The 10,899-nt window shown below is 39.8% G+C and overlaps 1 protein-coding gene across 1 annotated transcript; it reads right to left on the bottom strand.

Annotated features, from left to right (window-relative positions):
- Positions 1-2,048: 2,048 nt before the first annotated feature.
- alx3 (ALX homeobox 3) lies at positions 2,049-9,979 on the bottom strand. The gene is made up of 5 exons (XM_042492448.1): positions 9,884-9,979; positions 7,612-7,927; positions 3,168-3,442; positions 2,905-3,030; positions 2,049-2,764 (listed from the first exon to the last, which is right to left on the bottom strand). Exons 1-5 carry the CDS (start codon positions 9,917-9,919, stop codon positions 2,417-2,419), a joined length of 1,101 nt encoding a protein of 366 aa, XP_042348382.1. The 5' UTR covers positions 9,920-9,979; the 3' UTR covers positions 2,049-2,416.
- Between the last annotated feature and the right edge of the window lie 920 nt (positions 9,980-10,899).

The following is a 10,899-nucleotide window of genomic DNA, read 5'->3' as shown; positions in this document are numbered from 1 at the left end:
TTAAGGTCTACTGGTAAATATCTGGAAGCAGACAAATACTTCATGACAGACTGTTGTTAGATTACCTCACTCCACTGTTTGACTGTGTTTCTGAGTTGGCCGCACTGTGCTACCACATTGTTTAGTTTAGGGGGACATGTTAATGCTGTTCGACTAGGCTACTTCAAATCAAAGGATCTGTTGTGTCACAATAGTTGCACTTCAAGGCCAAGATAAATCTTGTTGAGATCAAAGCTCAGAACAGTGGCCAGCGGGCAGCTGTACAGATTTTAATGAGCATTAAATCATATTTTTTGTCCATTAATGAGGCAAAGGGTATAGTAATTTCCAGGCTCTAGTGACAGTCTTCACCCAATGACCCTTACGCACAGAGTGATGCTAAGTTAATAACCTCCCCCTGCATTGTGCACTCAACATTTTTCATTTCATTTCTGACAAATCATGTAAGGCCTCTGCTGCGTGATATATTGGGCTAATACAGATCAAAGCTTAAGACACACCACTGTAACTTTAATGACAACTTAATCAAAACCAATGATAACTTAATCCAAACTTATGACTGCCTATTGTGAGATGAGGTAATAAGTTTTGGTCCTGTTTATAAGTGGAATAAACCACACTGCATTTATAATAGTGTTAGTTATTCTATCATGACTGTCCTGACAGTGTTTAAGAGTTAACATATCAAATTCACCAAGCTGTTGAGTATCCTCTTTTGTTGATTAACTTGTGCCCTATCTAAAAACAAATATTAAAACTGAGCACTGATCCACCATCTGCCATTTCTTCAGCTTTCCTAAAGATGGCCATCTCCTCAATCCCTTATCCCTACTGACAGGTCTCCTTATCTTCTCCACTTAATCTGGGATTTAATCAGGGGGACTATGTAACTGCAGTAAGGGCTGCCGTCTCCCAGGGCCTGGCTGGAATTTGAAGCTGTGGGTGTGGAAAGTGTTTCTGATGGGTTTGTGCATTCTTCTATTGGAACCACATGTTAGTGGCTCACACAAAACCCCGGCACAGACTGAGGGAATGGCAGCTGATCCACCCCGGCGTGGCTGTCATGGTGGAGTGAGCAAAAAGGGAAAGCAGAGCCAGTATATTTGCCTGTAAGCCATGTACATTTCTGGGGGAGTAAGTGGAGCTTGGAAGGGCTTTGTCCACTGGTTCTTTTTTCTCAATTCAAGTCACATTCTCAATCTCTTACAGATTTTAAATGTTTGCACATCTGACATGAATATGTTGGTATTTAGTAATTTACACCAGATGGGATAGTACCATGCAATTCAGTGTTTCCTTGACAATGAAGTAAATTGTTTGGGGTGAAGCACAACAAAGAGATTTCCTGAAAACAATTATTAGGAATGCATTCAGAGTGTGAGACTGAGTGTGCAACAGGAACATATTTATGCCATGTTCTTTAAAAACACAACACATGAATATCTAAGCATTTATAAATAAAAGCAGAAACTGGCTTCAGTGGATAATATTACCAAACACAACATGCTGTGGGCCATAGTAACAACCAATTTCTCCTACTAAACTGTAAGTCATTACTCAGTTGGTCAGGTTTACCGCTCATGCCAGATGTGAATGCCTCGCTGCAAAGCCATCCTTCTGTGGGAGGCTCTTTACTTTATCATCGATAGTGGTGTGCGGTCGCTCAGTTAGCTTTCCATTAATGAACCTGCCACTCGCTCCTGATACATGAGGTGCCACCTGAAGGCCTCTTGAAGCGAGGCCAAGTAGGCTACACACGTACCCTGTGCACGTCTTAAATACAATGAAGCTCACTTTCCTCACAGCAGAAATCTTTGTGTTTATGGCAACCACAGCCTGTGAAGCATTTTTGCCTCACGACCACATTCCCAGTTAAATATGTGACGCAGACGTTTGGTTAGCTCTCTTACTTATCTTTTTTCTTTTTTAACAAGTCATGTCAAGCCTAAAATAATTCCGGCTGAGATCCTTTTGTTCCGTTTTCTTAATATGTTTTTCCCCCAAATAGTTTCCTACTCAATAAAACAGAAGATTTACATGGAGGCCTTTATTACTGGACGCACTATAAAGCACAACAGACAAAAACAGAACAATAATGAATATGATAATTACAATTTTTACATGCTTAAATAATTTTCCCTCTTTGGTCTCAGCATTGTGATATCAAACTAAAACTGGAAACAATAAAGTTCTTATTAATACACTGGGATGTCGTGCTAGAGGCTCAAGTTGTCCTCGTGAAATTCATCTTCCAACATCTGAATTGTGAAAAGTCCCAAAGTCGGCTTACATAAATGTCAAGAGGAATTATTTGAGTCATATGAGGTGGGTGTGTACATCGGGGATTGTGTATGGGTCAGGAATGTAATATGCTTTGGCTCAGTCAGTGCATAATGGGGAGCTGGCACTGTTGTGGTCATGTCGGCCAGGAGAGGATGCTGCCCGGCTCTTTGGCTTTCATCCGCAGCGCCACGAGGCCCGTCGGCTTGTAGTCGGTCTCGGGCCCCTCGATGGAAGGGGGCCCGAGGCCTCCTGGGAAGCTGTGGAGTGAATAGAGGCCGTTGATGCCTGGATGGTGAGGCGGGTGGTGGTGGTGGGGATGGCTAGGCGATGCGGGCATGCCCATGAAGCCCTGCAGATTGCTGTGGGGGTGAGGATACGGACTCATGCAGGACGAGGGGATGGAGTCGGCTCCCAGGACGCAGCCAGCACCTGAACCACCACCACCTCCTGATGTCGCCCCGGGCCACAGGTTGCCCTGCATCTGGACATTGAGACATTTGAAAAAAATTACTATGAGCACCAAATCAGGACACAATATCAGCAAAGTTCCTGTGAGCTTGAAAAAGAAACCAAGTTTGTGTGCTGCGGCATGTATGACACGAGAGATCTGCAGTGGCCTACCTGGTATGTATCGTGGCGAGGGAGAAGAGAGATATCATATGTAGCAGCAAAGTGGTTGCGGACTTCCTGGATCTTGCCATAGCGTTCTCGTTTCCTCCACTTGGCTCTACGATTTTGGAACCAAACCTTTTAAATACAAAAATATAGTACAATAAGAAAGTTTTAGAAGATAATGTGTCTTTCTCAGGTCATAAACTCTCTTCAGTTTCATAGCTATAAAATGAAAAGGATGTAAAATATGAGGTTGTTGCCCTAATACACACCTGAACCCGAGCCTCGGTGAGCTCAGTCCTCAGGGCCAGCTGCTCCCGGGCATACACGTCAGGGTAGTGCGTCTTCTGAAACACTTTCTCCAGCTCCTCCAGCTGAAAGGTGCTGAAGGTGGTGCGGTTGCGCCGCTTCTTGTTCTTGCCCGATAGGTCGATGGAGTCGGCGATAGAGTCCCCCTGTAAACCGCTGCCCGGCTCTTTCAGCTTGCCACAACAGTCCGTGCCAATACCAGGATAGCCCATGGTCTTCGTAGCTCCTTTCTCTCTGACTGAGACATGGAGGGTACACAGAAAAAGTAGACAGTTTGATGTAAATATCAATTTTTATGCATATTCTTATATTGTCAATTTATCAGAATAAATTCACTGTTTGATGGTTGCCTTGGAGGATTTTGAAAAAATCAACTTCTGATTAAGATTTAAGCATGTTTCATGTCTGATGCTCCTTAAAATAGTTTATGTAATCTGTTCACTTTATTTGTCTGGGACCAATTGTTGTTGTTACTGGCCTACTTGTTGCAACACTGAAGGGGATACGTATGAAATGGGGGATGGGGAGGGGGGAGGGGGGTTCTGCCAGGAAATGTTGACTGTCAAAAACTCAATTTCCTGCTTTCTGGTGATTTTTTCTGCACCAATTTGTACCTTTTCTGCATTACTTTGTGGTGGAAAAAAATCATTATTTTCTTCCAAATAAAAGTCTTCTGCTTCTTAATGTTTTTATCTCCAAGTTCTAAATATTGAGGTGGATATATCCCCTGTGTCCCCCTCCCCTGAAATCTACAACCATGACAAGCAAGCTCCTGAATTTTTTTAAAAATGAAAAATATACTTTTATTTCAATACAGCTTTTGTGGTTAAGTAAAGGTTTAAATAAATAAATACATTTTTTTTTTTTAGGGTTGCAGAATAATTGGGTAGCACACCGGCAATGACACAAAAAGGAATAAGCAGCCTTTTACAGTACAGAGAAACGGGGATTTACCCACTAACACGAGGATGAGAAATCTTTTATACAGAAAAGGCAGCTGCTGGAATTCATATCTCTTTGCATGTAAGGCAGCAGCACAAACAACTAAATGACCAACCACTCCCATTTTCAATGCCAGAGAAAAAGTTTCTTTAAAAGCAACACACTTTCACCTGGACATAGCTGTAAGCTTTTCGATTGACACTTTTTGACACAACTGTTAAATTTAAGAGGATATCACATCAAACATTTTGTCAAAAAAATCCCTTAATCTCTTGCTTGTTTTTTATGCTTCTCAGTTTGATTCCCAAAGTACCACAAGAGGCTGAACTGCGAGACGTCTCAGAAAAGCAACACACAACACTAATTCAGGCGAACAGCTGTTTTAATTTGATTAGCTGAGGTAACCCATAGTGAACTCTCAGTGAGTTAGTATGAATTAAACCCACAAGGCAATAAGTACAAAACAAGATTTGATTTGTTACATTTGGAAATATAGACAAGTAATGTTTGGGGTCACCTTCCAAACAGACAAATCCATTTATTCAACAGGAAACTCACTGCAATGTGTATTTCAAACTACTCCCATGCAGAGTAAAAAAAAAACTAGGATACAGCACTGGATTATATGACAGATTTATATCTGATAAAGCACATGATTGTTTGAATAAATAATATACATTCTGCCCTCCACATTCAGCAGTGAGGGGAATCTGAAAGCATTATTTCCCTTCCTGTTAACGGACCATGGAAAGGGCTGTTCCCTCCTGCAGTGTTTGGATGTTGTTGTCCATATTCATTATGCTTATCCCCGAGCTCCAAAACAAAATCACTCTGCGTCTATCTGCAGGCACTTACTCACTGGGGGCAGCCGAGACATTACTTTGCCGTTCTCCTAATTCAATATGGGGCCCAACAGAGAGCACTTTTCATTGCAACATTAATTTCCTCGTGTCCATTAGATCCCACCTCACACTGCAGTTCATGCTGAAAATATTCTCTGTTAAAGATTTCAAACTGGGGCCGCAGGACGTTGTATAGCTTTTACCATGTCAAACACCCACATCCGCTCTGCCTGCAATGTAACAGGAGATATATGTGAAATGCAGGAAGAGGCAAAAAGAGGAAAAATTCTAAATGTAGGTAGGAATATCATGCTGTGAGCAAGGGGATCAAATCTAAGACACTGAAATAGCCGTGGTAGAAATTTAAGCTGCACTTCTTCCAGGCCAACTGCTCTGTATATTTGAGGTTTTCAATTTGTGCAGTCTTTAAGCACGTTTCATCCTGTTTCTTAAGGATATATAAAATTCACTGATTTTGAATCAGTCTGCTATTGTTTGTATAGCAAATGAATAATAAAAATGACGGAAATTAAAAATGAAGCAATCGTACCCTCTAACAAAAGATTAAGGTTTGAATTTTAGTTTGTGCTGATGAGTTCACGAAAGGGTTTAAGTAGTGAGAGATTATTTTATTTTATATTACGGAGTTTTGAGATGCATTTGGATGTGAAGCATATCGCTATATCGGAGAGCATGAATAAAATAAGAAACATATTGTGCCCGTGGATACATTTTATGTTGGATATATTGTGGCAAATATGACATACATATATGGACAAAAAAACAAGTCTCTCACTGAAATATCGCACATGTAAACCAAAATTTAGCAATATTTATTACCATAAATATGGTATGAACATACTTTCAAGTGTTCAATCTAAAATAAGTATTTCTGACATTCTGACTCCTTTTATTTGTATTAAAAAATAGTGAGACACCTTTAGACTCTTTTTGTTGGAAAAATGTAAGTCCGCATTTTTAAAAATTTATAAGATCAACACCCCCATTAATTAAATTTTGTAAATTCCTTATTGCAATTGCGCAACTTGATTGCAAATAATATTACCAACTTAATTAAACCTTCAAAGTGTGAAGATGGTCGAGGGGTTTTAAATTCACTGGCCTGTCCCACCATCAATAAACTTTCCTCCCACCATAGACAAAACAGGAAGATGTGTGTGCCTTTGAAGGTTAACTAACCCAAACTCAAAAACACAAAGAGTAGTATGAGTAGATGCGCACACACACACAAACACACACACACACACACACACACACACACACACACACACACACGCTATATACTCTGCAAATACATGCAAAGCCTTAAACTCAGTTAAAGCAACATAACCAGTAATTTACAAAATAAATTACACCGACACTGAACTGTCAGTGCATTAGTGTGTGTGTGCGAGTGTGTGTGTGTGTCAGAGGATAGAGGAACCATACATGCTTTGTCTTGTTTAAACCCAATTTAAAAGAAAAGTAATAAAAGTCCACTTTCAAACAGGATAGCTGATATCGTTATCATAACCGTGGACAAAAAAAAAAAGTCTATTGGCTGTTTTTGGCAGTAACATGAATCAAGCCATTGTATATTATTCTGGACACAGATATCACAAAGACCTTATCAGCGCTCATATCCTCTGTTGCTTTGCAGAATCATCAACACCAATAAATAAAGTGAAAGACCACATCATTTCTTCAGGCTTCGGTTCAACATATACAAGCGTTACTTTTCTTCCCAAGATGGACATTTACGGGCTTTAATATGGGACAGCCTTTGAGCGCACGCCTGCTTGCAAAAGTTGACTCTGATGTATTTAAATTACAAAAGCTTACTTATGAAGAGAATAAGAAACAGTTGAAAAAAAGGCTCAGGGCTAAAACACAGAAATATTAAGCTGAATGTTAAAAGGCTGACTAGCAGCCTAATGACACACCCAACTTGCTGCCATGCTGACCTTTAACCTCTCTTACTTAACATCAAGCGCTGCCAAGTGAAAGAAAACTTGTTGACATTTTTATCACAACTAACCCTCATTGGCATAGCCAGTAAAAATCAGTCAAGGCATTTGTATAATTGTTAGTTGAAATGACATATTTAAAGAGCCTGCAAAAAAAAACAAAAAAAAAAAAACAAAACTGGCTCACTGGAAAAACGGATACACCAAATTTGTGCCATTTATGTTTTATAATAAATAAATTAAAAAAATTAAATTTAAAAAGGCAAATTTAAAAAGGCAAATCATTGAGATTATTCTCATATTTTATTTCTCAGTTTATTAATTTTAATTTACACCCGCTTATTTTATGCAGTGTGAGCATAATTTCATTAGAAATTAGTGAAAAAAAAACTGCTAGTGCAAGGATTGTCTTCAGCACAATTTGGGCACAATTTCTTATGCCTCAAGTATATCTCTTATCAAAATTTACAGAGCATTGCTGAGCAATTATACTTTTCATGGTTCAGACAGATATAAAAACAAGCTAAGATGAGTATTATCAGTATATTTTAAAGATTTTCCTGTTGCGCCTGCTTTTATTTATTGGGCAATTATTTGTTCTTTTTTTTAACTTCTTTTCTTTTTTTAACACATCACTTAAAATGTCTCAAACTCACCTTCCGAGTTGGTCTCATAAAACGCCGGTTTGCCGCTTATCGCCGTCCCCTTCTGATCCTGGTTTATACTTTCCAAGAACTTGCTGTGTTTGGACGGAGAGGCGGGTGGGTTCGCCGATGAAGCGCCGTGCGTAAAGTCCGCTGCAGCATCACCAAACCTCCCCATGGCAGCGGCATACAGATCCCCGCGCAGGCTGAGGCGGTGAGGAAGAGGGGGAGGAAGGTGCGAGGGTTTCTGCAGCTCATCGCAGGGGAGAAAGGAGCCGGAGCCGCTGTGCTCCAGTCTGGGAGAGTTTTCTGGCGTCCTCCTGCTGGTCTGCGGAGAGAAAGGCAAACAACTCTCCGTCTCCATCTTACGGATCCAGCAGGCAGCATAGACAACAGCGACTGGGCGCTGATAGTGTGGGCGCCCGAGACAGAGACAGTTTTTTTTCTTTTTCTGTGTTCATGTCAAGTGGGTGGGATTTAACAGATCAGAAACAAAGACCCGTGAAACCGGGGCTGCAGTGTGTGCGTGCGTGCGTGGGAGAGAGAGGGGGAGAGAGAGACAGAGAGGTGTGTGTGCGTGTGTGTGTGGGTGAGAGAGAGAGAGAGCGTGAGCGTGTAGTGTCTATTACAGCATCCAGCAGTCTGATATAATCCGCCAAAAATTCAATCACGTGTGGTTTCTGTCCCTCCAATTAACCATTTAATTCCTATTTCATATATTGTTATGGGCCTAATCACCAAATCAAGCAGGACAGGAGAAGCAGACAGCGCTCGCGCGCGCACACACACACCCACACACACACACAGAGAGAGAGAAAGAGATAACTGCCCGAATAAAAATACCTTTTAACAAAATGCCTTAATGACACTATCTGCTGTTTATTTCTTTTTTATATACTTTTTTAATTTACTTTTTCCCCAGCTATCGTACTTCCTTAATTTCGTTTTACTTTATTTTATCTGATGCCTATTTTATTTTTCGCAGTCGGGCCTAAATGTTTTTAATTTAATATTCTTTGTCCAATTGAGACTTTCTTCCTTTTCATTTACGATTCTCCGTGCATTAAACCAAATGGTTCATATGTTGTTGTTTTTTTTTTAAATTCGATGTAGATGCGTTATTTTATGCCAATAAAAATAATGTGCCCCTCTGTCGCTAAACAAGAAAATCAGAAGGCATGGACAGAATCCATATTACAAATAATCATATTCACTGTTGTGTGACACACATTTCTGACCACTGAAAAAAGCTCATGTAATATCAAAAGAAAAAAAAACTAATGCAATTACAAAGCATGTGAAAATCAGTTTCAAGACGGCCAAAGTCTTTCTCTGGTTAATAATTTCAACACAAATCCATATGTGAACATAATTATTAAATATGACAATAAAGGCCTTAACATACGAAATGCATTGAGATCATTTCTGTAATCGTGCACTCACTGCGTTAAAGGGCTTTTATTTTCGCTGTCTTTGTTTTTAAACACGCAGCATATATGCGTCGACATTCGTCAAAAAAAAAAAAAAAAAATTAAAAAATAACGGCATATACGGCTTTTTTCGCATTTATCCTTTCGAGATACATAGCTATATATAGCAATTTTGGATTTTGGAGTCTGTTATCTAAATAATCTTAATGCAAAACCAGAAACTCGGAGACTGTAACGACAATTATTAATTTAAACAAAACGATTATTCTATCAACAATCTTGAGAATAACGCAACACCGCAGAAAACTAATGGAAGGCAGAAATATGTTATAGATTATCACTAATATAATGATCGAACAGATAAATTCAAAAAAATCTAATTTTGTTAGCGATGTGTCTGCTGACGTTTACATTAGTTCACTTCGCCGTTTCCTTGTCGTTCAGCTCTAAAGTATGGTGCTGATTTCCTGTGGTTTCACTGAATAATCCTGAATGTCTTTAAGAAATGATGGAAACAGCAAAACAATAGTTATGAAGGTCATAACATCCCCCTGCTTGCAGTGAAATACAGTTTTAATTAATGCAATACAATTCTTAAATCTTTGTGGGATTTTTACTTAGCTCACTTGACAGCTGTTTTGATAAGAGTCAATATAAAAATAATAAGGACATTTAAAGTAAAAACAGAAAAATATACTTTGTCCACGGCACAGAGCAGGAGATGTGTTATTAATTCATGCAGCTCAAAACTGACTGAATGTTCAGAAAGAGACTCAACAGAAAGATAAAAGGCTTTTGAAACTGACATGTTATCTCTGATCTAGACAAACCCCGTCTAAACACAGTGCACTTACCAGGTTCAGACACGGTACCGCTGATTTTGGGGACATCTCACCATCTCTCTGGATACCTGAGGCCGCACGCTGCTCAGCTGATGGACAAGTGTGTAAACACCAGGTCCATTTGGGCCAGGAGGCCTCATAAGCTCCATTTGATTCCATTTTGAGCTCTGTAATATCAAAGTATCCACAGTGCACGTTACACATCCAAGTGCAGGAGAAAAAAGGCTGTGTAACAAGAAATACAGAGTTAAATTCTTGCTTAAATCATTATTTGTACAAAGTCTAGCTCCAGAATTTAAATGACAAATAGAGAAAAGCTGAAAGCAGCTAAATTGACATTAATAAAACAGAAGGAAATGTTTTAATTCTAATGATAATCTCATTCACTCCAACGTGCAAATACTCTCATTCCTCTCTTTACCAAGAGAATCCTAAAAGTGCAGTCATGAACAAAATCAAAATTCCAGTCTTCACCTGGATGCAAACTGCAAAGACATGGCTGCGTGCATGGAAAGGAAAAGCTCCTTCAAGTTTAAAATGATTAGTGAGCTTAGATATAAGGCCTAATGACATTTATGTGCAACATGACTTAGATTAACATGTTTAAGTCAGTAGAGCGTAGAGGCTTAAAAAGACCGTGCTGTCATGTTAATCACAACCACAATGCCACCTTTCATACCCTCCCACACTCTGAGTGTATTCATCCCTGCAAACTTCAGCCTGCGCATAGTTGCCAGCATTTATCAAACTGTCTGGCTGACCACCATTAAAAACCTCATAATTCTGTTAGAGGGGAGTTTAGGTTTTTAAGATGTACACAAGGCTGGGGGGGGGGGGTGTCGAGGGGCACGGATATGTTTCTCAAATCTCGTGACAACCATGTCCTCTGTAGCCCGAGGCAGCAGAGCACTCTTGAATTCACGAACCCAGCTGAGTAAATGCATTCCAGAAATGTGGGCAAGAGGAAGAACGTCTGCGCTATGATCTCAGAGCCGCCGCAGGTAACAGTGTTTATATGAATACTGCAT

The sequence above is a fragment of the Plectropomus leopardus genome, chromosome 8, assembly GCF_008729295.1.
Source record: "Plectropomus leopardus isolate mb chromosome 8, YSFRI_Pleo_2.0, whole genome shotgun sequence".
Lineage (NCBI taxonomy): Eukaryota > Metazoa > Chordata > Actinopteri > Perciformes > Serranidae > Plectropomus > Plectropomus leopardus.
This window is presented reverse-complemented; position numbering and strand designations above follow the sequence as displayed.